The sequence below is a fragment of the Eschrichtius robustus genome, chromosome 7, assembly GCF_028021215.1.
Source record: "Eschrichtius robustus isolate mEscRob2 chromosome 7, mEscRob2.pri, whole genome shotgun sequence".
Lineage (NCBI taxonomy): Eukaryota > Metazoa > Chordata > Mammalia > Artiodactyla > Eschrichtiidae > Eschrichtius > Eschrichtius robustus.
In genome coordinates this window covers 82,321,327-82,347,244 of record NC_090830.1, presented here as the reverse complement: position 1 = coordinate 82,347,244, position 25,918 = coordinate 82,321,327, and the positions used below count along the sequence as shown (strand labels likewise).

Sequence of the window (25,918 nt, the reverse complement as noted above, 5' to 3'; positions counted from 1 at the left end):
CCTGCATATTCTCTGAAGCAGCCTGGCTCAGCAGTCCGCCTGCACCAGGGTTTTGCCTGGCTCCCTTCTGCCTCCCCAGTAGCCTGGGGCTCAGAGCTTTAACTCACCTAAGCAGAGAAGAAAGGTTTTTTGAACAGTAAGAAATTTTCTGATGAAATGAACTTTTTAAAGCAGACAGAAAGCAGCGTTGTGTGAGGTGTTCACAGTTAACTCATTCTTTTTAGTTTTTTAAAAAATTTTTATTAGAGTATAGTTGATTTACAATGTTGTGTCAGTTTCAGGTGTACAGCAAAGTGAATCAGTTATACATATATATATGTGTGTGTATATATATATATATATCTCCACTTTTCTTTAGATTATTCTCTCATATAGGCCACTACAGAGTATTGAGTAGTTCCCTGTGCTATACAGTAGATCCCTATTAGTTATCTATTTTATACATACATTTAGCTTATTCTTTTTTTTTCTTTTAAATTCATTTTATTAGTTATCTGTTTTATACAAATTAGTGTATACATGTCAATCCCAATCTCACAATTCATCCCACCTCCACCGCTCCCCACACTGCTTTCCTCCCTTGGTGTCCATACGTTTGTTCTCTACATCTGTGTCTCTATTTCTGTCTTGCAAACTGATTCATCTGTACCATTTTTCTAGATTCCACATATATGCGTTAACATATGATATTTTTCTCTTTCTGACTTACTTCACACTGTATTACAGTCTCTGGGTCCATCCATGTCTCTGCAAATGACCCAATTTCGTTCCTTTTTTATGGCTGAGTAATATTCCATTGTATATATGTACCACATCTTTTTTTTCTTAACGTCTTTATTAGAGTATTATTGCTTTACAATGGTGTGTTAGTTTCTGCTTTATAACAAAGTGAATCAGCTATATGTATACATATATCCCCATATCTCCTCCCTCTTGCATCTCTCTCCCACCCTCCCTATCCCACCCCTGTAGGTGGTCACAAAGCCCCAAGCTGACCTCCCTGTGCTATGCAGCTGCTTTCCACTAGCTATCAGTTTTACCTTTGGTAGTGTGTATATATATACATGCCACTCTCTCACTTTGTCCCAGCTTACCCTTCCCCCTCCCTGTGTCCTCAAGTCCATTCTCGAGTAGGTCTGCATCTTTATTCCTGTCCTGCCCCTAGGTCCTTCATGACCTTTTTTTTCTTTTTTTTAGATTCCATATATATGTGTTAGCATACGATATGTGTTTTTCTCTTTCTGACTTACTTCACTCTGTACGACAGTCTCTAGGTCCATCCACGTCTCTACAAATGACCCAATTTCTTTGCTTTTTATGGATGAGTAATATTCCATTGTATATATGTACCATATCTTCTTTATCCATTCGTCTCTCAGTGGACATTTAGGTTGCTTCCATGACCTGGCTAAGTAGTGCTGCAAGGAACATTGGGGTGCATGTGTCTTTTTGAATTATGGTTTTCTCTGGGTATATGCCCAGTAGTGGGATTGCTGGGTCATATGGAAATTCTATTTTTAGTTTTTTAAGGAACCTCCATACTGTTCTTCATAGGGGCTGTATCAATCTACATTCCCACCAACAGTGCGAGAGGGTTGCCTTTTCTCCACACCCTCTCCAGCATTTGCTGTTTGTAGATTTTTTGATGATAGCCATTCTGACCAGTGTGAGGTGATACCTCATTGTAGTTTTGATTTGCATTTCTCTAATAATTAGTGATGTTGAGCAGCTTTTCATGTGCCTCTTGACCATCTGTATGTCTTCTTTGGAGAAATGTCTATTTAGGTCTTCTGCCCATTTTTTGATTGGGTTGTTTGTTTTTTTAATATTGAGCTGCATGAGCTGCTTATATATTTTGGAGATTAATCCTTTGTCAGCTGCTTTGTTTGCAAATGTTTTCTCCCATTCTGAGGGTTTTCTTTTCGTCTTGCTTATAGTTTCCTTTGCTGTGCAGAAGCTTTTAAGTTTCATTAGGTCCCCTTTGTTTGTTTTTGTTTTTATTTCCATCACTCTAGGGGGTGGGTCAAAAAAGATCTTGCTGTGATTTATGTCATAGAGTGTTCTTCCTATATGTTCCTCTCAGAGTTTTATAGTGTTCGGTCCTACATTTAGGTCTTTAATCCATTCTGAGTTTATTTTTGTGTATGCTGTTAGGGAGTGTTCTTTTTTTTTTTAATTTATTTATTTATTTTTGGCTGCATTGGGTCTTTGTTGCTGCACGCACACTTTCTTGAGTTGCATTAAGTAGTGGCTACTCTTTGTTGCGGTGCATGGGCTTCTCATTGCAGTGGCTTCTCTTGTGCGGAGCACAGACTCTAGGCACACGGGCTTCAGTAGTTGTGGCAGAGTAGTTGTGGCTTTCAGGCTCTACAGCACAGGCTCAGTAGTTGTGGCACACGGGCTCAGTTGTGGCTCGCGGGCTCTAGAGCGCAGGCTCGGTAGTTGTGGGCGCGCAGGCTTAGTTGCTCCGCGGCATGTGGGATCTTCCCAGACCAGAGATTAACCCGGTGTCCACTGCATTGGCAGGCGGATTCTTAACCACTGCGCCACCAGATAAGTCCTAGGGAGTGTTCTGATTTCATTCTTTTACATGTAGCTGTCCAGTTTTCCCAGCACCACTTATTGAAGAGACTATCTTTTCTCCATTGTATATCCTTGCCTCCTTTGTCATAGATTAGTTGACCATAGGTGAGTGGGTTTATCTCTAGGCTTTCTATCCGGTTCCATTGATCTATATTTCTGTTTTTGTGCCAGTACCATATCGTCTTGATTACTGTAACTTTGTAGTATAGTCTGAGGTCAGAGAGTCAGATTCCTCCAGCTCCGTTTTTTTCCCTCAAGATTGCTTTGGCTCTTCAGGATCTTTTGTATCTCCATGCAAATTTTAAGATTTTTTGTTCTAGTTCTGTAAAAAGTGCCATTGGTAATTTGATAGGGATTGCATTGAATCTGTAGATTGCTTTGGGTAGTATAGTCATTTTCACAATATTGATTCTTCCAATCCAAGAACATGGTATATCTCTCCATCTGTTGGTGTCATCTTTGATTTCTTTCATCAGTGTCTTATAGTTTTCTGAGTACAGGTCTTTTACCTCCTTAAGTAGGTTTATTCCTAGGTACTTTATTCTTTTTGTTGCAATGGTGAATGGGATTGTTTCCTTAATTTCTCTTTCTGATCTTTTGTTCTTAGTGTATAGGAATGCAAGAGATTTCTGTGCATTAATTTTGTATCCTGCAACTTTACCAAATTCACTGATTAGCTCTAGCCGTTTTCCTGTGGCATCTTTAGGATTCTCTATGTATAGTATCATGTCATCTGCAAACAGTGACAGTTTTATTTCTTCTTTTCCAATTTGTATTCCTTTTATTTCTTTTTCTACTCCGATTGCCATGGCTAGGACTTCCAAAACTATGTTGACTGATAGTGGCGAAAGTGGACATCCTTGTCTTGTTCCTGATCTTAGAGGAAATGGTTTCAGTTTTTCACCATTGAGAATGATGTCTGCTGTGGGTTTGTCACACATGGCCTTTATTATGTTAAGGTAGGTTCCCTCTGTGCCCTGGAGAGTTTTTATCATAAATGGGTGTTGAATTTTGTCAAAAGCTTTGTCTGCATCTGTTGAGATGATCATATGGTTTTTATCCTTCAGTTTGTTAATATGGTGTATCACATTGATTGATTTGCATATATTGAAGAATCCTTGCATTCCTGGGATAAACCCCATTTGATCATGGTGTATGATCCTTTTAATGTGCTGTTGGATTCTGTTTGCTAGTATTTTGTTGAGGATTTTTGCATCTATATTCATCAGTGATACTGATCTGTAATTTTCTTTTTTTGTAGTATCTTTGTCTGGTTTTGGTATCAGGGTGATGGTGGCCTCATAGAATGAGTTTGGGAGTGTTCCTTCCTCTGCAATTTTTTGGAAGAGTTTGAGAAGGATGGGTGTTAGCTCTTCTCTAAATGTTTGATAGAATTCACCTGTGAAGCCATCTGGTCCTGGACTTTTGTTTGTTGGAAGGCTTTTAATCACAGTTTCAATTTCATTACTTGTGATTGGTCTGTTCATATTTTCTATTTCTTCCTGGTTCAGTCTTGGAAGGTTATACCTTTCTAAGAACTTGTCCATTTCTTCCAGGTTGTCCATTTTATTGGCATAGAGTTGCTTGTAGTAGTCTCTTAGGATGCTTTGTATTTCTGCGGTGTCTGTTGTAACTTCTCCTTTTTCGTTTCTAATTTTGTTGATTTGAGTCCTCTCCCTCTTTTTTTTGATGAGGCTGGCTAAAGGTTTATCAATTTTGTTTATCTTCTCAAAGAACCAGCTTTTAGTTTTACTGATCTTTGCTCTTGTTTTCTTTGTTTCTATTTCATTTATTTCTGCTCCGATCTTTATGATTTCTTTCCTTCTACTAACTTTGGGTTTTGTTTGTTCTTCTTTCTCTAGTTCCTTTAGGTGTAAGGTTAGATTGTTTGAGATTCTTGTTTCTTGAGGTAGGATTGTATTGCTATAAACTTCCCTCTTAGAACTGCTTTTGCTGCATCCCATAGGTTTTGGGTCGTCGTGTTTTCCTTGTCATTTGTCTCTAGGTGTTTTTTGAATTCCTCTATGATTTTGTCAGTGATCTCTTGGTCATTTAGTAACGTATTGTTTAGCCTCCATGTGTTTGTGTTTTTTATGTGTTTTTCCCTGTAATTTATTTCTAATCTTATAGTGTTGTGGTCAGAAAAGATGCTTGATATGATTTCAATTTTCTTAAAATTGCCGAGGCTTGATTTGTGACCCAAGATGTGATCTATCCTGGAGAATGTTCTGTGTGCACTTGAGAAGAAAGTGTAATCTGCTGTTTTCAGATGGAATTTCCTATAAATATCAATTAAATCTGTCTGGTCTCTTGTATCATTTAAAGCTTGTGTTTCCTTATTAATTTTCTGTCCATTGGTGCAAGTGAGCTGTTAAAAGTCCCCCTGAATTATTGTGTTACTGTCAATTTCCTCTTTTATAGCTGTTAGCAGTTGCCTTATGTATTGAGGTGCTCCTCTGTTGGGTACATATATATTTATAATTGTTATATCTTCTTTTTGGATTGATCCCTTGATAATTATGTAGTGTCCTTCCTTGTCTCTTGTAACATTCTTCATTTTAAAGTCTATTTTATCTGATATGAGTATTGCTACTCCAGCTTTCTTTTGATTTCCATTTCCATGGAATCTCTTTTTCCATCCCCTTACTTTCAGCGAGTTTTTGTGTCCATTCAGCGAGCCTATGTCTTTTGGTGGGAGCATTTAATCCATTCACATTTAAGGTAATTATCAATATGTATGTTCCTATTACCGTTTTCTTAATTGTTCTGGGTTTGTTTTTGTAGGTCCTTTTCTTCTCTTGTGTTTCCCACTTAGAGAAGTTCCTTTAGCATTTGTTGTAGAGCTGGTTGGTGGTGCTGAATTCTCTTAGCTTTTGCTTGTCTGTAAAACTTTTGATTTCTCAGTTGAATCTGAATGAGATCCTTGCCAGCTAGAGTAGTCTTGGTTGTAGGGTCTTCCCTTTCATCACTTTATATATATTGTGCCAGTCCCTTCTGGCTTGTAGAGTTTCTGCTGAGAAATCAGCTGTTAACCTTATAGGAGTTCCCTTGTATATTTGTCATTTTTCCCTTGTTGCTTTCAGTAATTTTTCTTTGTCTTTAATTTTTGTCAGTTTGATTCCTATGTGTCTCAGTGTGTTTCTCCTTGGGTTTATCCTGCCTGGGACTCTCTGCGCTTCCTGGACTTGGGTGGCTATTTCCTTTCCCGTGGTAGGGAATTTTTCAACTGTAATCTCTTCAAATATTTTCTCGGGTCCTTTCTTTCTCTCTTCTCCTTCTGGGACCCCTATAATGCAAATGTTGGTGCATTTAATGTTGTCCCAGAGGTCTCTTAGGCTGTCTTCATTTCTTTTCAGTCTTTATTCTGCTCCTTGGCAATTATTTCCACCATTTTGTCTTTCAGTTCATTTATTCGTTCTTCTGCCTCAGTTATTCTGCTATTGATTCCTTCTAGTGTAGTTTTCATTTCAGTTATTGTATTGTTCATCTCTGTTTGTTTGTTCTTTAATTCTTCTAGGTCTTTGTTAAACATTTCTTGCATCGTCTCGATCTTTGCCTCCATTCTTTTTCCGAGGTCCTGGATCATCTTCACTGTCATTATTCTGAATTCTTTTTCTGGAAGGTTGCCTATCTCCATTTCATTTAGTTGTTTTTCTGGGGTTTTATCTTGTTCTTCATCTGGTACATAGTCCTTTGCCTTTTCATTTTGTCTCTCTTTCTGTGAATGTGGTTTTTGTTCCACAGGCTGCAGGATTGTAGTTCTTCTTGTTTCTGCTGTCTGCCCTCTGGTGGATGGCATTTAGCTCATTCTTAATCTCACTAACTCTTAAAGAAAAACAGAGAGAGAGAGAAATGGGTGTTTCTCACATAGAAAATTACTTGAGGCCTCAGCTGCACTCATTTTTAAGGGAAGTATGACTCCTAACTGCTTCAGCATTGTAAGTTGTGAGTTGAGAGATCACAATCTGGATGAGCTCATGGACTAGAATATTCCTATAGAGTCACCCCATAACATGCTTAACTGGTGGTAATTCAAATGTGTTCTTAGCAGAGAGACAAATTTTACAAATAGCACAAGCAACTCTCTTTTACTACATATTACATAATTTGTTATAAGGTATAAGATATTATATTTGTTTACACACAGTATACACATGCATGAGTATGTACAGTCACATATATACGGATATATTGCCGTATAGGGTACTGTACACAAAGCCAAGCAAGCACATTTATTGGCCATTTAAATAATTTCCCAAGGTTTTGTTACTGATCATTTTTTCCTTACACACCAATTATGGCAGCCTGTGGAAGATGTCAGTCTGTAGAGACAGGCTATCTTGGTCTTCTAAGGCTCTGAAACCTTTTATCTGCTGACGTCTTGCTGAAATCTGACATCTTGCTGAAATTCTTCACATTTCCTTAAACGTCTCATTGAACTTTGGTAATCACAGAGCCACCACGCATCTCCCTTTCTCCTGCCAGGCTTTGATCCTGAAGGAGCTGTCCGTGATCCGCGACCACGCGGGCAGCGCCTGCCTCCGGGAGCTGGATAAGAGCAACAGCCCCCTCACCATGGCTCTGTGCGGCTCTAAAGGTGAGTGCCCCCCTCCGGCCGCTGCTGTCACTGCGCTGCATGTGGGCTGGCTGGTTGTGTTCTAGAAAATGCAAGTCAGAACTTCAGGCCTGGCAATTCCCTGGTGGTCCAGTGGTTAGGACTCTAGGCTTTCACTGCCAGGGCCCAGGTTCAATCCCTGGTCAGGGAACTAAAATCCCACAAGCTGCGCTTCAGAAAAAAAAGAACTTCAGACTTTTTGTTTATAAGGGCCTGAAGTTTTTTGTTTGTTTTTTTTTTATAGTTTTGGTTTTTTTGTTTTGTTTTTTTGTTCTTTTTTTTTTTTAATTTTATTTATTTATGGCTGTGTTGGGTCTTCGTTTCTGTGCGAGGGCTTTCTCTAGTTGTGGCAAGTGGCGGCCACTCTTCATCGCGGTGCGCAGGCCTCTCGCTATCGCGGCCTCTCTTGTTGTGGAGCACAGGCTCCAGACACGCAGGCTCAGCAATTGTGGCTCACGGGCCTAGTCGCTCCGCGGCATGTGGGATCTTCCCAGACCAGGGCTCAAACCCGTGTCCCCCGCATTGGCAGGCAGATTCTCAACCACTGCGCCACCAGGGAAGCCCAGGCCTGAAGTTTTTTGAATTATACATAGAGAAAGAGACTTAATTATTTGCATTTTTAGAAGTCTCACCCCTTTGGAGAAACTTATTGGTCATGTGTGTGGGTTTCTGAGTTTGAGGGTGCTTTGAGTAAACTTGACGTTATTTTTTAAAGAAAAGAAAGAAAACCTGCGGATTTTTAAAATGATGTGTTTGATGATAATTAAGAACACTTGAATGTCATAGTTAGCCAGAACCTAAAAGCATTAGGTTTCATGATACTGCACTCAAATTCCGAACCTCCTGCTTTTCCTGTTTCTGTAAATTTTTGCCAGAATAAAGTCCAGTCTCTTTAATCTTGCTGCCTTTCACCCCATATTCTCCTACTCCCTGCTCCTGGTACGTACCCCACACTCCTATCCTGTGTCTTTGCTTCCCACTCTCCCACCCACTTTGGAATTCCTCCCCCACGTCTTCTATGTCTAAGTCATAATGTCCTCCAGATGTCCAGCTGGTTGCCGCTGCCTTCTGGAAGACTCCCCTGGAAGTCTTTCCTCCAGCCGCAAAGTGCTCGTTCACCCCTGAGCAGCTCTAGCCCTGCTCGGCCTTTCTTGTGTTACTGACAGCTCTACCCTGTGTTACTCTAGTTCTGACTTTTACTGTCCCTAGACTATGAACTTGTTGAGGATAGGGGGCTGTGCCATGTATTCCTGTTTTATCCCACAGATCTGCTTGCACTTCATTTAATGTCATTTTGGTAAATGAATGTTACATTCCTGACCTGCTTCCCCAGGTTCCTTCATTAACATATCACAGATGATTGCCTGTGTGGGACAGCAAGCCATCAGTGGCTCTCGAGTGCCAGATGGCTTTGAAAACAGGTCCTTGCCTCACTTTGAAAAACACTCAAAGGTAAGCAGTAGCGGATGAGGCAGAACTTTGAAGGACAACCTTCAGCAGTGCAGAAGAGAGTCACGGAAGCTCTGGGGCTGCCAACCAAGGGGCTCCTGGAGCTGGTGTATAAGGGTGGCGGCCGCTCAGGGTTATTCCCTCTGCAACCCAAACCTGAGTCCTGTAGAAGGAGCCTTGTTAAACTCAGAGCTGTATAACTTGAGTTTGGACCAAGAGGGAGGATTTCAGATTCCCATCCAATTTACCTTAAGTGTTCAAAATGTGTAGTTATCATAACATGTGCATTCAATCTGTATGCTTACTTGGGGGGCACTTACATAAAAGTATAAGGATTTTTAAACAGTGAACATGTAAAACGACCGGGAAATTCCAAGTTTTCCTCTCTGGAATTCTTAAACTCTGCTTGTAAATGACTCCTGGGTTCCATTGGCCCTCGTGGTCTAGACACTAGTGTCAGCAGAGCACAACTTAGAGCAGATTTGGCCACTTAGTAAATTCTGGATGGAGTCAGCTGTTATTCGCACTGAAGCAGAGATGCCCCAGCTGCTCCTGCCCGGTGGAACTGTAGGATTTCTGTCCAGCCCCTCCTGGGGAGATAGGACTACTGTACTGAGAATGGACAGATATTCTCTGTATCAGGCGGCCTCAGGAACAACTCAGGTTCTCTGCCCAAGATCAGAAATCACTAGAGGTCAGGCAGCCAGCTGGTCACTGGAGAGGTACCCGACTATGCTTATCTGGCTCAGAGTCAAAGCCTGACCAATTTAGAAGAGATGCCAGGGATATCCAGTGCTAGACTTTGGAGTAGATGGTGCCTGCCTAGAAATGCCAGCTGCCCCTTAAATGAAACAGGGAAGCAGGAGGTTAGCCTGTTCATCTGAGTTGTCCTCCAAGGAACACAGACCTATCCAGATCAAAGGCCATTTGGCATTTCATATGGTGTTTTATATATGTTTGTTTCTTTTTACAGGTTTTTTTTTTTTGAGATACATTTCATTTATCATAATATTCACCCATTTAAAGTGTAGAGTTCAGCAGCTTAGTATGTTCACAGAGTTGTATGATCATCATCACAGTCTAATTTTAGAATATTTTCAACAGCCCAAAAATGAATCCCCATAAACATTAGCAGCACACGGTTATGTTTTGGAGGTGGACAGGTCTGGCCCACAGGAAGGGTGTCTTGGGAGGAGTCGTTTCCCAGGGCAGGGGCAAGCTGTCACAGTCAGCAGGGTGCCCTCTGAACCGAGGTTGGTAACTGCCTCCCTGGTCTAGGGGTAGCAGCCCAAGCTTTGGTTTCTCTGTCACGAGCCACCTGGCTGCCAGTGGCACCAGCACCAACCCTGGCTGGGCCTCACCCTCCTTGTCTCTGGTAAGGATGGTCTGGGCTAAATTGTTTCTCCTTTAGGAAAGGGCATAAAACATGAGAGTGCATTGGCTGGGTATTTATAGTCTGAAGTTGAGGCATTTTCTGATTTGAATGGGCTTTGGAATTGTGGACCTTGAACTTTTTTGTTAGATTTTTCTTTTTTTCCTACCTCTCTTTAGCTCCCAGCTGCCAAAGGCTTTGTGGCTAACAGCTTTTATTCAGGTTTGACACCAACCGAGTTTTTCTTCCACACGATGGCTGGCCGGGAAGGTCTGGTTGACACAGCCGTGAAGACAGCTGAAACAGGATACATGCAGGTAACCTGAAGAAATGTAGGCCATTAGCAATGAAGCAGGATAGGGTCTGCAGATCTTGACTGCTGAGTGTTTGCTTATTTTGTACCTGAGCTCTAATTTATCCAGTCTTGGTATTTAAAAGGAAAAATTGAGAGATGTAGGGTACCCTAGAAATAAACAACATACAAAGGTAGTATGTTCCAAATCACACAATGTCCTTCGAATGATGAAGACCAGGCCGGAACCACATGTACCAAAGCATTGCTGGAGGAGAGCATGGACCCAAATGCATCCCAGAGCACGTCATCGAACCTCACTGAGCCTCTGATTCCTAATACACGGAGGTGGGGTGACAGTACCTACCTCGTGATTACAAATTGAGAGGACTCTGCTTCTCACTGTGCAACTATTTATATAACCCATTATTAATACCACTCTAAGAGACTCCAAGAACCTATTCCAGTGCCCGCAGGAGGGCTTGGACACACTTGGAGGGCTGGCTTTTTCTCCATTGTATGTACAGGTGTAAGATAGTAGTCTCCGGGGACAGGGCTGAGCTAGACACTCCTCTATGCCTGTGCTTCTCAGACTGCCGCAGAAGTACCCCTGATGGCAGAGGGGTGAAAACACATCCTACCTTGTTCTTCCATAAGACCACAAGGAAAGGATTTCTCACCAGTGTCTAATTCTCGTTTCTACTCTGTACTCCATAATCTCTGTTTGTTTTTAATTTTTTGATGTATTTATCTACTTACAACACATGATGAAGTTAACAATCCAAGTTGCTAGGCCATGAACTGCTGTGGCTTTGTGTCCCTTTTCTCCCCACCGTGGATTGAGAAACACGGCCCTTTGCATTACTGGGAAACCAGGACTGATAAACCAGAGATGCGAATGAGTGAGCCAGAGCACACAATGATGAGGGCGAAATGGACCCGAGTCAGTACACACCTATTTCCATAACCTCGTCTGGACCTCCTGTAGCATTACTGATAACTGCTTCCCTTTTAATCATCTTTTGATGGGAAATTGCCCTTTAGCTTTGGAGTGTGCTGCTTTTGTCAGAAACCTAACAGCCTGTGAAATGCTTTTACCACTCTTGCCCAAATGTCTGTTGACTTTATTTTTTGTCTTCACCTTTTTTGAAGTGGAGAGTATGGCTTTCCCAGAGCAATGTGTTAGCCTAGAACAAATTAGTTGTGGCATGAGTGATTTTTGTTTTGAAGTTGCCTGGAGGAAGATTTCTTTCTTTTTAACTCCCTGAGCCCCCATCACATTGCTGGCTGGAGTGTTCTGCTGGTGGGAGGTTCTCCCTAAGCAGACTTGAGAAATCGCTGCTGCCTGCTGGTTCAAACGCAATGCCATTCCTGTTCTCTCTTCTTCCCACTCTGTCCCAGAAGGTGGCCTGCACCTGATCCTCTGTAATTCATATTGAAGTCTACAGGGGTCCTGGATTAAGTTGTATTTAGAAATGCAAAGCAATTGCATTAATTTATACCTTAGGGAGACAGAGAGGGAAGGCGAAGCAGCCTAGGAAAACAGTGTTTGCAGAGTCCTTCGGGGGTGTTGGGGTTTAAATTGCATGTATTCTAATACACTGGAGGCTGGAGCATATTCTAAATCCCACCGCACAGGCTAGTGAGGCCCTTGTGGGCCTGTTCTTGCAGTCAGGGGACTCTTTTTAAGGGATTTCTAATAAATTGTTTTTATGTGATTAAAACACTGGTAACCTTGAAACTCAGAGTTGCAAATCTCAACCTCTTTATGCATGAGTAGTCTTCTCAAAGCAGCTGAGCTTTTGTCTCCTCTCCTCCTTTTACTTTAGAGGAGGCTCGTAAAGTCCCTTGAAGATCTTTGCTCACAGTATGATTTGACAGTCCGAAGCTCTACAGGCGATATCATCCAGTTCATTTACGGGGGAGATGGCTTAGATCCTGCAGCCATGGAGGGAAAAGATGAACCCTTGGAGTTTAAAAGAGTTCTGGACAACATCAAAGTAAGATTTAGCATTATATCTGTCAGTGTTTTCAAGGCCAGTTCTTTAGAATGGAGGTGCCCTTTGGCATAGCACACAGTTAATGCTGTCATATCTACCCAACCACTGAGTTAGTATTTTTCTTTTTTGTGTTCCTTTGCATAATTTCCCCCAAGTATTAAAGGAAAAATAATTTCTCAATTTCAAAGTCTAGTTATTGGTAGTAATCAAATGCCAATAGAAGAGGGTTTTGTCTTCTTGTCTGTATCTAGTAAAGTGTAATAGAGACGGTGTTAAAGCCATGGGTGTGGAGAAGCAGGCACATTTCACACACTTTAACTGGGGGTATAATTTAGAACAATCTTTTTGAGAGGTAGCTGGACAACACTGATCTGAATTTAAATGTGGGTGCCTTTGACCAACATTTAAGTTCCACTTATAGGAATTTGCCCTACAAAAATGATCTAAATGTGCCAAGAATGTTCTTCCAGAATTGTTTATAGCAGACACAGATCATCAGTGGAGGACAGGTCAAATACAGACTGGTCCGTCCGTTAGGGTGATGTGCAACCATTAAAACTTTAGGGGAAACCCCATGAGCTTGGAGGTGGGGGAATATTTTCACTCTTGAAATTTTGGGCTCTTTTTAAAAAACAACAATTTGTGATTTTAGTGCAAATCTGGGGTGGGGTGAAGGTTGGGGAGAAATGGCATGATACCCACTGAATAGCCCACAAGCCTTTGTATTAAGATGGAGTATCAGTTTATCCCGTTTTCACCTTCATATTAAAGGTAGAGTCTACAATTTGTTTTGAAAGAAAAAAAAAATCACAGGTTGCTAAAAGCTCACTCTGAGTGAGGTTGTTTTGTCTCTTGTAAATTCCTTCCTCCAATACTGCCCCCCACATCACTCTATTTCCTTTTGATACCTGAGGCCGTCTTCCCGTGCCAGAGCGAGCCTGCTCTCAGTAAGAATGAGCTGCTCCTGACCGCTGAGTCCATCACGAAGAAGAATGAGTTTCTCTGCTGCCAGGACAGCTTCCTGCAGGTGAGCTCCGCGGGGGCCATGCACCCGGCTCTGCTGTCACCAAGGATTTGTTCACCAAGTGCCAGCAGTGCAGTTTATAAGCTGGGTGGGTGTTTATGTAAGAGTGTTTCTTGTTAAAAAATTTAAGACTGGCCCAGGCAGAATCTCAGCAGTCAACATAAAGAATTTACCTCATGTCTTTCTTAGTTTGTCTTTTGCGCAAGTGTTTCCCTGGTAGAAGAAAAATGCTTTAGTTAGAGAACTGATTTTTTTTTTAACCCTGTCCCTGTCAACCCCCTACAACCCACATTTTCATCCTGTGGGCCATCTCCTTCCTCGGTTGTTCTGAATCCCAATCATTTGTAATAGTAGTAGCATTGTTTTAATGCCATTTATTGTGTCTTGTACAGTAAATGATGTCATAGCATTTACTTAATACCATTATCATTTTAAATTGTTTTTTTTCTTACTGTAACATGGGTTAGAAATGCACAGAGTCAGCCTTCCATTTTCTTCCAGGGACCTGTTACCTTGACATCCTCTTTAGGTTTTTTTGGTTCATTTTTATTTCACTGACCTGCTCCTTCCTGTTTATAATCATGGTTATGATCAAAAGCAGCGTGGCCAAAACAAAAAGCAAAAGGATACAGGAATCAGTACCTGGTTCCCTTTGTGTACTGATTGGTGATTCAAATATAGCACAAATGTATCCCTTGAAGTATATCAAAAATAAAAATAGTAAAAAACGTAAATAAGAATGTTTTAGTTACAAGCGCTTCACTCCGTTCTTTCACATGACAAGATGTGAAAGGTGAAAAAGAGACTCTTCCAGATCTTAATATATTTAAAATTAAGAGTCTGACTAGGCTGAGTGCCTTTGTTTTGGTTTTGGTTTGGTTTTTTCATAGCTTTTTTTTTCTTTTTTTTTTTTTCTTAAGTAACAAATGAGAAGTGTGATTTCATTTTTCTTCACGATCATATTTACTTATTTATGTTTCTGTTTCTCCTTGAAGACCTTAACTGAGACAGGCTATGAGAAATATAACGAGGTAATGTGCTTAACGTGCTGTGGCTGCCGAGCGTGGAGGAGTAGTTCTGCTGCACCCCAGCTGTCTGCCAGGCCCGGGGACCACAGATTTCTGTCCCAGTTCTGGCAAACAGGACTTCCCTGTTCATCACCTTGGACTGGTCCTTTCTTGACTTAGACGCGGTTTGACGGTAACCCCCTGACCAGCAGCACTTGTGGGTTCAGTGAGCACTTGTTCAGCCGTCCCCTCGTACTGTACGCCCCACAGATCACAGGGACACAGAGGTGATTGAACATGTCCTCGCCCTCCAGTGGCTCACAATCTGGGCTCAGATTGATTTGCCAAGAGGGTCTGAAATCCACTGGCCAGAGCAGATTTTTCTGAGCTGCTGAAATGTTGTCCGGCCATGGCCCGTGTCAGAGCTGAGGAGACAGAGGCAGCTCCTGGGTGGTGCTGAGCACTGGCCCTGCCAGAGGCCGACAGCTGTGCTCACAGACGCACTGTGGACTGAGCGTGAGAGTTAGCTGCTGGTCAGTTGTGTGATTAACTGCCTGCCAGCTGCCGTGTTCTGAGTTCCTGTAGTATGCATGGGTTGGTCCAGCTGAATTCTTAGTAGCTTATTTCAGTTTTCATTTCCAAAAAGTGAGCTTTTTTCCTTTTAACCTAACTTCCAGAATATCTGCCCTAACTCTTGTGTAAGGGAAGTCATTCCTTTCAGCATAGCCACCAGAAGCATGTCCACGTGGGTGGCAGCTGAAAACTGTCCTTTCCAGCACCTGAGCTGGGGAATGGTTTGAGGTGTGTGCTCTTGACTGCTCATGTGTGCGGAGTTTCTCACAGATGAAAACCCCCTGGTCTGCTTGGCCTTGGGCTCTGGCAATCGAACGGCAACATCTGGTTAGCCTGTGCCTTGAACACCTGGCAATCGAATGGCAACATCTAGTTCAAGAGGGCTTTCAGAAGTTCGCCCTAAAGGACACAACCACAGCTAGACAAGTAGGCTCAGGGAGGACGTCACCCATGTAAAGGAGGCTCTTAATACTGAATAAAACAGGGGAAAAATTAAGTGGAAGTGGGTATTATCGCTTTTGAAGATTCACAGTTTTAGGCAGAGCCACACCAGGAGAGATTGTCCCACTGCCCTCTCCAGCTCTAATTTCCAGCTGTGGTTTGTAATAACTAACTGTATCTGAAAACGTGGCCTCAAACCTGTAATTAATAAGTAAGCCTGTAGAGTTTCCCTTTAAAGAGTCTCTTGAGAATTTTCAAGTTCTTGTAAATTAGTAAAAGTCCTTTCTTAAATAAAAGTCTTTTCTGCATAGAATGATGGCTGAGCGGCATGGTAACCCTCCACGTATTTCCACGCTTTGTCAATGAGGAGAGTTGCCCAACAAGGACAGTCATGGGAAACCTGTGTTCATGAGCAAGGGGCAGCCAAGATGTGTTAGATTCCACCCATTAAGCCCCCTGATCACCTGGGCTCCTAGGAGACAGACTGAAATGCCCAGTGGGCAAAGATGACATGCAGAAAACCCCTGCCCTGAGAGCAGACTGTGGAGAAGGCATTTGACTTTGTAGAGGGGTCTCTTGTCTTGGCCAAGCCCCTGACCTTAGTCAGCCCGAGTGGCCTCTGCTCTAGAGCGATGGGGCCAGTGCCCTGCCGCCCCAGAGGGAGAGCTTGCCAGGCTGGGCAACAGCTGACGAAGAAGAGCTTGTGAACGTGGACCATGTGGACCTCAGAAGTCTTAGTGGTTTGCTTTCAGCAAAGATAGTAACTAGAAATTGCTCGTTAGTCTGTGGGAGGCTAAAGAGATTTATTTTTGCAGTGTTAGGATAAAACCTGGCTAGTTAAGTGTTAGGCTCTCTGTAGGTGCCTTATGGCAGCAAGCAGTCCCCAACTTCTTCAGCACCAGGGAGCAGTTTCGTGGAAGACAGTTTTTCCATGGACGGGGGTGGGGAGGTTCAGGCAGTAATGTGAGCGACGGGGGGCAGCAGATGAAGCATCGCTCGCTCGCCCACCCGCCCGCCGCTCTCCTCCTGCTGGGCGGCCCGGTTCCTAACAGGCCGCGCACTGGTAGCGGTCCATGGCCCAAGGGTCGGGGACCCCTGCGTTAGAGGATTTTGTTTTTGCAAAAGTGGGCTTCTGTTCAGTCTGCTTTTTGAAACATTTGTTTCAGACAAAACTTGTGATGTTTTCAACTATGTGATATAGATTGAGCAGACTCTGGGCAGGCATGCTGGTCTTCCTGGGGCCCCTCAGCCAGCCTCGGAATCAAGAATCAAGACCTCATGAGGCTTTGCAGCCACTACAGCATGCATCCAGTCCTCGGGCTCGCCCACTGGTCTGTCCGGGTGTGTGGATCCACCCTCAGCCTGCTGCGCGGAGCAGCTGGGTGCCTGTAGTTGGCCAGAGTGCCTGCACAATTTGTCCGAAACCACTGAGGGGAATTATATTCCCCTGAGGGCTGCTGAGGGGAAGTGCAGTCTCTCCACCCTTTCCCATACTCTCAACAACGCCCCTGGATCAAACCAGAGCGGCCGATGAGCAGCCTGTGAAGGACACTGCTACTGCACCGGGTGTGCCCTCAGCTCACCTGAGAAGTGCTCTAAGAGTCAGTCCCGGGGCTTCCCTGGTGGCGCAGTGGTTGAGAATCTGCCTGCCAATGCAGGGGACACGGGTTCGAGCCCTGGTCTGGGAAGATCCCACATGCTGCGGAGCGACTAGGCCCGTGAGCCACAATTGCTGAGCCTGCGCGTCTGGAGCCTGTGCCCCGCAACAAGAGAGGCCGCGATAGTGAGAGGCCCACGCACCGCAACGAAGAGTGGCCCCCGCTTGCCGCAACTAGAGAAAGCCCTCGCACAGAAACGAAGACCCAACACAACCAAAAATAAATAAGTAAATAAATAAATAAATATTAAAAAAAAAATGTAACGTCTAAAAAAAAATTTTTAAAAAAAAGAGTCAGTCCCACGCTGCTGGCCCCCTGGCAGCAGGACGTGGATGGGTGTGCTTCGTGAAAGCGTACCATACCCTCCGTGAGAACTCCCCGAGAGGACCTGCTGGCTGATCCTGGTTCTAGGAGTGACCTTGAGGCTGGGTTCATTTCACAGACACACTATAAATTGTAAAGCAGATGGGTTTTCCCCTCAGAGCAGTTTCTAGAAAACTTAGGCCTGTCGTCTCTAGCCGTGCCCTATGGATCCTCCACATGATGTGCTTTTCCCCTTTTTCTTGCTCCATTTTGTCATCGTCCCGGGGCGTAGAGTGCTGTTCTTAAGTACAGTGGGAACAGCAGATATGCCGATGTTTCATTTCCAGCTTGGAGAGTGGTGTCCTGGAGACCTTACAAAGTTCTGACTGTGTGGGGGAAGGGAGCCTGTTGGGGGACCAGTGCAGAGCTGAGGGTCAGAGACAAAGCTGGGATTTGGGAGTGTTTCCTTTGAAATGAAGGCAAGTGTTTGAAATGTACATAGTGTCTACAAAACCAGACTTCGTAGTATTTAAACTGACCAGCACAACTGCAGAAGAAACCTCAAAAAGTTATCAGTCTAGAGACTAAAAGTACAAGTGGTTCAATTGTACTTGCTCTGGGCTGCGTGAATGTGGGCAGCAGGGTGTGCCAGGGGAGAGAAGAGAAGGCGGCAAGTGGGAAGGGCTGTCCTGCCGTCACTCTATACATACGAAGCGTCATCAGAGTAAAAAGGCCTTAGAAACACTAAACCAATGAATGATGTGTCCGGGGTGTGGATGGTGTGTCGTGTTCCTTGGAAAAACATTTTGTAATAGAACCCGTATCCATTTCGTACCCTTTACAGTGTCATATTTAGCTGCCACTAAAATAGGATGGACTCATCACACGTTACTGAAGTTTACAAAACGAATCATGTCATCCAGATTGCTGAGAAATATGTATCTGATGTTTGTTGTGTAATCTTTCAGGAGATAAAAAAATTTATTAAGGAGGTTTCTGAGAAGATCAAGAAAACCCGAGATAAATATGGCATCAACGATAACGGCACAACAGAGGTAACGGCCCTCCCAGATGTGTCAGGACATGGAGGTATTTTCCATTGCTGCCAGCCCTGACTCATACTTGGCTTTTTTCCTTCCAGCCCCGGGTGCTGTACCAGTTGGACCGGATCACCCCCACCCAAATAGAAAAGTTTCTGGAGACGTGTAGGGACAAGTACATGAGGTAAGGATGCTAACTGTCTTAGACTGCCCGGCAGTCACGTGGGTCTCTTGTATGCTTCCTGTTTCCCCAGGAAACAAAATCATGCGCCCACACCGCTTACTGACTGCCAGCATTGAGCAGGTTCTGTCACCTCTTCCCTAGGGACTCCAGTGGCTAGACAGGCTGGGTGCTCCAAGATGTGGAAATAATTGCAAAGAGATTTCCTACTGCCCTCTCCCCACAGAGAAACTACCGATATATTTGGCAATTGCCAGCTGCTCTGTCCACCTTCAGTACCATTTGTTAGCAGAGCTCTTAGATCCTCTCCAGTCATCCCACGCTGACCACCGGTAGCCACACAGTATTCACTGTCGTCATCGGACCCCTCTGAGCATCACGTCCCCGCATCTGCACCTGTAACTGATTTGTGCCGGGTGCTTCCTCGATCACAAGCCTAGCCTGGGTCCTTGCCAATTCCTTCCTGGCCCTGATGGCATCTGTATTTTTTCTGTTGAAAGGAGATAATCAGAAGCCTCCCCAGCAGTTTTTGGTTTTGTCTTTTTTGGCCCCTTTTTCTTTTTCCCCCTCGCATCGTGAGGCTTGCAGGATCTTACTTCCAGTTCCCCAACCAGGGATTGAACCTGGGCCCACCCGGGCCCTGGCAGTGAAAGTTCGGAGTCCTAACCACTGGACTGCCAGGGAATTCCTGGTTTTGTCTTTTTAATTGAAGTATAGTTGATCTACAACACTGTGCAAGTTCCAGGTGCACAACATAGCGATTCGATATTTCTATATATTGCAAAAAGATCACCACGATAAGCCTAGTTTACCATCTGCCACCATACAAAGATATTATATCATTATTGTCTGTATTTCCCATGCTGTACATTTCATCCCCGTCTCCTTAGCAGTTTTACTGGACTTTTCATCCCTACCTTGTCCTTTCAGGGCACAGATGGAGCCAGGTTCTGCGGTGGGCGCACTCTGTGCCCAGAGCATTGGTGAGCCGGGCACCCAGATGACCCTGAAGACTTTCCACTTCGCGGGCGTGGCCTCCATGAACATCACCCTGGGTGTGCCCCGCATCAAAGAGATCATCAACGCTTCCAAAGCCATCAGGTACCCGCATCCGTGTCCCTCTTGTTCTCACACTCACCTGTCGAAACAGTGTTTCTCTTGGGGGGGGGGGGGGGGTGTGTGTGTGTGTGTGTGTGTGTGTGTGTGTGTGTGTGTGTGTGTGTGTGTGTGTGTGTGTGTGTCCGGAGTGACGCGTGCTTGTGTTAATCATATCTTGCCTTTTAAAAAACCCAGACTGGAAAAAAATAAGTCCAAACTGGATAGAGTCAAAATTGATGCAATGGTTCTTTATGGCCACAAGTCACATGAAAGAGAGAAACCTAAAAAAAATGCCTGGAAAAATTGGAACCATGTGTCAGTGTAGATTTCATCCTTTTGGTGTCATTATTCCCAGCCTCACTAGGCCTGACTGACGTGTCTACCACTTGAGCTATGGTCATATGCTGTGACACACTCCCTGTCCGCCCACACCCCCGCCCCGGTGATTTCATGATAGGATTTGTGGGTGATGTGAGACTAGGAAAGATAGAAATACCTTATAGCGCATTCAGTGACAAAATCACGTTTCACCTCTGATCCGAGTCTAACGAAATGACAGTATAACATTAAATGAAAGAAAGCTGTACTTGCTTCTAGAACAGCACCTGTAGACGTCCAGGGTGGCAGGAGTTCTGCCTACCTCCTCTAGGTTGGTCAGATCTCCCAGGAATGTGCGTTCGGGGGATGCCGTCCAGGACAGCGAGGATGGAAGCTCCTAGCTGGTGGCTGGAGGAGCTGGAGGTGTCCTGAAGAGGAGATTGTAGGGGTGGCAGTGGAAGTGGAGGAAGCTGCAGTACACGAAGGGTCAGTTTACTCAGGGAACAGAACTGAAATAGCTACTCATTAGGACCAAAGAGGAAAAGGTAGGTTCGCTTGGCCAGGAAGAATGTTGTGAAAGTAACTCAGTGACTGATCGAGTGGGCTGCCTCATGAGCACGTGTATGTGAAGCCCTCAGTGGCATGCCTGACTCCAGTAAGCGCTCAGTAAATTGCAGTTGCTGTTAACATGACGACTGCAAGTGGTACCCGGGCTTAACAAAGCGGTGGTCTTCAAACAGCCTCATTCCTTGTGCTGTCATCATTTGCCCTTCCTTCCCACAGCACTCCAATCATCACAGCACAGCTGGACAAGGACGACGATGCAGATTACGCTCGCCTCGTGAAAGGGAGAATTGAGAAGACCCTCTTGGGAGAGGTAAGAAGAAATCCCTCTTAATAATAAGAAAACCAAACCAGCAGCATTGCCAGTAAGCGTAAGAACCACTTGTAGTGCATTTGCTAGTCAGTGTGTCCACACTGCTCTGTATCCTTAAAAAAACAGAGTGAGCCTTGTATGCTCTGAGGGAAGGGAAAGTGACTGATGAACATTCTGATCTTTTGACACCACAGATTTCAGAGTACATTGAAGAAGTGTTTCTTCCTGACGATTGCTTTATTCTCGTCAAGCTCTCCCTGGAACGGATCAGACTTCTGAGGCTGGAAGTGAGTCATGTAATTAAATGCGTGGAGGAAGTCATCCTCTTTTAGCCCCAAGATAGGCGCTGATAAACGAGGGCAAGAGCTACGCAAGGCACAGGAAACCCTGCAGAGGCTTTCACTCAGTGTCTGTTCTGTGAGTCTGTTGTACCTTCACATTTTCTCTCTACACCTGACCCCAGCACAGACATTGCCACCCAGGGGCACACAGGAAATCAGTGGAGGTTTTGTGCAGGCCATAATACCCATTTGCTGTGATAACAGCATTACAGCATCTGGAAGGACCGTAGTGCCAGCTGTGTCCTACTCACCTTTGGGCCCCCAGCACAGTACCTGGCTGGCTCAGGAGATGTTTTTGGATGCGTGGATTGACCTGGCTTAATTATCATTGGTGTTTATGTACAGGTAGCAATGGCAAAAAAGGGTTGGGGGTGGGGATCTACTCTTTAATGAATAAAACAGAGGTATACATTACGGTACATAAATGCACAGTATATCTCTGGTATTAAAATATTGTGATGTGGAGAGAGATCAGGGGGGAAATGACAGAAAAGGCTTCTTAGAGGGGCAACGATGCAAAAAGACCAGGAAACACTGGAACCGCAGCCTCCACACCCTGCTAGTAATGTCCTGGGCATGCGGTCCCTCACAGGTGAACGCTGAGACGGTGAGGTATTCCATCTGCATGTCCAAGCTCCGCGTGAAGCCTGGCGACGTGGCCGTGCATGGTGAGGCTGTGGTGTGTGTCACCCCCCGAGAGAACAGCAAGAGCTCCATGTACTACGTGCTGCAGTTTCTGAAAGAGGATCTCCCCAAGGTGAGACACAGGTCACCTCTCCAGGACCGCGTCTAGCCTAATACCTGGAGAGGCGTAAAGGGAGGGACCGCGCTCACCTCTGACCTGAAGAGCCAGGTGTCAGGAAGCCACAAGGGCGTTGTCACTGCTGAGACCGAGGGTGGCGCCCTGTTTCTTCTTTTCTTTGCTGCACCCCTAAGGAGTCAGGCAGGTTCCGGTTTCCTTCTTAGCACTGCCACACCAACTCTGCCTGTTCGTTTTCTCTTTGTTCTTTCATAAAACTGGTGGTGGAAGGGGGCATGGTCCCCTGAGCTTCTGCTTCCCCCCAACCACTAGAACAGCACACAGGCGCTCCCAAGTTTGGCATGTTGCCGACAATCACCACTGAAAATGGGGTGATCAAGGTCACAGACCCAGGCCCTGACGTTCCCAGTTCTCACAGCCGCTGTGGTTTCCCAGGCTCCCGGGTGGGTGGGGGCCGCAGGCACTGCGGGGTCTGGAGACTTATCTGTCTGTGAGTCCAGGTGGTGGTGCAGGGCATCCCGGAGGTGTCCCGAGCTGTCATCCACATCGACGAGCAGAGCGGAAAGGAGAAGTACAAGCTCCTGGTGGAGGGTGATAACCTGCGGGCAGTCATGGCCACCCACGGTGTGAAGGGCACCCGAACCACCTCTAACAACACATACGAGGTACTGCTTCCGGCCAGGGGCACCTTGCCGTCGTCCCGTCTCCCTCCTGGCACGCTCCTCCGACCCTGCCGTTTGCTCTCGGTCTGCACTCCCATCTCTGGGGAAGCGCACGGGGTGCCGGGAGCTGCAGGGTAGAGGAGGACGCGGCTGCCCCTGCTCACCCTAGCCCTCCGCAGGTGGAGAAAACCCTGGGCATCGAAGCTGCCCGGACGACTATCATCAACGAAATCCAGTACACGATGGTCAACCACGGCATGAGCATCGACCGGCGGCACGTGATGCTGCTCTCCGACCTCATGACCTACAAGGTTCGTGGGGGCCTGGCAGCCAGGCGTCGCAAACCCAGTCTCGGGAGCACGAAGCTTGTAGGACACATAGCGTGCCCAACTGTGATGACCACCGTTACCCAAGACCGAAATACAGTGGTCAGGTTTGGGTGTACTGGTAAAATTCCAGCGTGAAAATTACAACCTCATGGCAGGAGGCAGAGCATGGTTTTTGTCCTTTTTAGAAATTTTATTCTAAAAGAAAACTAGCCATTGCCGAAAGCCCAAGGATTCCATGGCAAACTGAGGTTTATTCCCTGTTAAACCCATTCATCACGCTTCTTCTGTAGCCATTTCCAGGTTAAAGAACAAGTTAACATAATCTGAGGGGGGAACTGAGGTTGGTATTTTTGGCCGTGCTGGGTCTTCGTTGCTGCGCGCGGCTTTCTCTAGTTGCGGCGAGTGGGGGCTACTCTTCGTTGTGGTGTGCGCGCTTCTCATTGCGGTGGCTTCTCTCGTTGGGGAGCACGGGCTCTAGGCATGCGGCCTTCAGTAGTTGTGGCACGTGGGCTCAGTAGTTGTGGCTCACGGGCTCTAGAGCACAGGCTCAGTAGTTGTGGCACGCGGGCTTAGTTGCTCCACGGCATGTGGGATCTTCCCGGACCAGGGCTTGAACCCGTGTCCCCTGCATCGGCAAGCGGATTCTTAACCACTGCACCACCAGGGAGGTCCCAAGCATGTCATTTTTATTCTGGCTTTTTTCTAACATTATAAATGTTTTCCATGTTGTTACACAGTTTTATAAATAAACTTTTTTAATGATGGCACAACATACCTTTAAATGAAAGCACCTAAATTTACATAACTCTTTTTCTACTTTGAGGCTTTTAAATTATTTGAGTTTTGAGTTCTTTGAACCATAAGAAACATCTTCAGAAGTACTGCCTTTTTAAAAGTTAGATTCTTAATTCTACTTTTCAGGGATTTTTTTTTTTTTTGACTGTGCTGTGCAGCTTGCAGGATCTTAGTTCTCCAACCAGGGATTGAACCCAGACCCTCAGCAGTGAAAGCGCAGACTCCTAACCACTGGACCGCCAGGGAATTCCCTACTTTTCAGTTCTTTTTTTAATTAATTTTTATTGGAGTATAGTTGATTTACAATGTTTTGTTAGTTTCTGCTGTACAGCAAAGTGAGTCAGTTATACATATACATATTTCCACTCTTTACTTCTCAGTTCTTGATTCTTTGTTCCAATGGCACCTGGCTGTGAGTGTAAGGATCTGTGTTGTCAGTGGCTGATGGCCTCAGAGGGACACAGGTGGGACAGATAGCTGTTAGGATCCTGTTTAAACCTGAGGTTGTGACTTGCGGCTCTGCTGATTTTTGCTGCTTCTGTTGAGGGAAGGCAGGGCATGCGTTTTGTACGTGGCATGAGTACCACTCTGGCTCTCTCTCCCGTGGCGCAGGGTGAAGTCCTGGGCATTACTAGGTTTGGCCTGGCCAAGATGAAGGAGAGCGTGCTGATGCTGGCCTCCTTCGAGAAGACAGCCGACCACCTCTTTGACGCCGCCTACTTCGGGCAGAAGGACTCCGTGTGTGGTAGGTTTGGTGTTCGTAGCAGCCTCCCCAGAGGCCTTTGTTGATGCAGCTTAGACCGTGGCCGGGGCTTCTCAGGAGGTGGAGAAACTGAGCAGGCAGAGCTTTTACTTAAGAATAAAGTCACAGATCATGGAATTGGAACTGACCTATCTTTTATCTCCAAAGCCTGACCGTGGCAGCCTGCATCCCTCACATTTGTAGAAGGCTTCTCTGTCAGTACAGAGAAAAGATCGCCGCTGGGCATGTAGGAATTTTCTAGTCCTCAGAATTACAGTCAGCCACTCTGACCCTGCGCCAGGCACCCGCTGTCCTGACTTCCTGAGCAAGGCAGCCAGCATGCCTGCGCCAGGCACCTTGTATGGCGTCTCGGCACATCAGTGAGGCGCAGGTATTGAACCCTTTCTCGGTGAGGAGACCGAGGGAACTGACTCGCTTGTTGTTAGCGTCTTGCCCTGCCCTAGCCTCCTCTCCCACCACACAGCGCCTCTCTGACGGGCCTGGGGGAGAGGGAGCACGAGGGGCGGCTGTCACAGCAGATCCCCACCCACCCGGAGTGCCCACTTTGCTCTAGACTTTCTCATGCCGCAGCAAGACCCTGTGGCCTGAGGTGGGAGTTTGTGAGGGCCTGGGGCTCCAACAGCGACGCCAGGCCTGGCCTTCGTCCCCGCCGCCAGAGCTCTGCTTCCTAGTGGCCATTTCCCCTCCCACCTCCTTGTGTGGATTGGCCACCCAAGACGACGGTCAGGTGGGGCCCCAGTTGGTATATGCCTATTTTTTGCTCCTGAGATTAACTCTTTCTTTCCCAAGGGTCACAGGTTGCAAATAGAGGGAAAGAGAAATTACATGATTCTTTAAGATAATGAAAGGTAAAAGGAAAGAAAAGGGAGCAGAGATTGGGGCAGGAGAAGGGCAAGGCCAAGGCAAAAGTAAGAGCGAGTCTGCTTGACAGCAGGGCTAAGACCCAGCTCCCCAGCTCTACCACCAGGACGCTGGGCCTGGTCTTTGCTGCTGCCCTGCTGTGGCCCCGCCCACCGCCCTTTCTCCACCACTGACCCCTCTGGGCACCTAGTGTGGTCACCCTACCCCAACTTTGAAATCTCCTGGTCCTTTAAATGTTGTAACTCAGTGTCAGCCCTTACTACGTGCTGGTTTTTAGTTTGGTTGTTTGCCTCTCTGGTGCCCTGATAGCACAAAGCCCAGAACATAGCAGGTACACACTTGCTTGTTGTAAAACCAGAAGCCTGACGCAGAGCCCAACATTTAGATATTAAAAATCTGAAAAGGAGCTTGGAGAATCTGCACTGTCACCTTACTCCTGTCACTCTACGAGGGCCCTGCCTTCTGAGTGTTTCTGATTCAGGCTGTGGACTCCGAGGTTGGGGTTCTGTTAAGCCGCGCTGACCCCTGGGCCCAGGGAACAAGTCTCTGCTGCTGTCTCCAGGGGGATTGGCATCT

The 25,918-nt window shown here is 45.5% G+C and overlaps 1 protein-coding gene across 1 annotated transcript in view; it reads left to right on the top strand.

The window, feature by feature from the left end:
* The window catches only part of POLR3A (RNA polymerase III subunit A), a 52,742-nt gene that overhangs the window by 23,064 nt on the left and 3,760 nt on the right, over positions 1–25,918 (top strand). The window contains exons 17-30 of the mRNA XM_068547966.1: positions 7,069–7,180; positions 8,532–8,650; positions 10,199–10,336; positions 12,141–12,311; positions 13,225–13,338; positions 18,286–18,372; positions 18,459–18,541; positions 19,469–19,639; positions 20,738–20,831; positions 21,026–21,118; positions 21,765–21,929; positions 22,433–22,597; positions 22,774–22,905; positions 24,331–24,463. Coding sequence (XP_068404067.1) covers positions 7,069–7,180; positions 8,532–8,650; positions 10,199–10,336; positions 12,141–12,311; positions 13,225–13,338; positions 18,286–18,372; positions 18,459–18,541; positions 19,469–19,639; positions 20,738–20,831; positions 21,026–21,118; positions 21,765–21,929; positions 22,433–22,597; positions 22,774–22,905; positions 24,331–24,463 — 1,777 coding nt within the window. The remainder of the gene's footprint in view (positions 1–7,068; positions 7,181–8,531; positions 8,651–10,198; positions 10,337–12,140; positions 12,312–13,224; positions 13,339–18,285; positions 18,373–18,458; positions 18,542–19,468; positions 19,640–20,737; positions 20,832–21,025; positions 21,119–21,764; positions 21,930–22,432; positions 22,598–22,773; positions 22,906–24,330; positions 24,464–25,918) is intronic.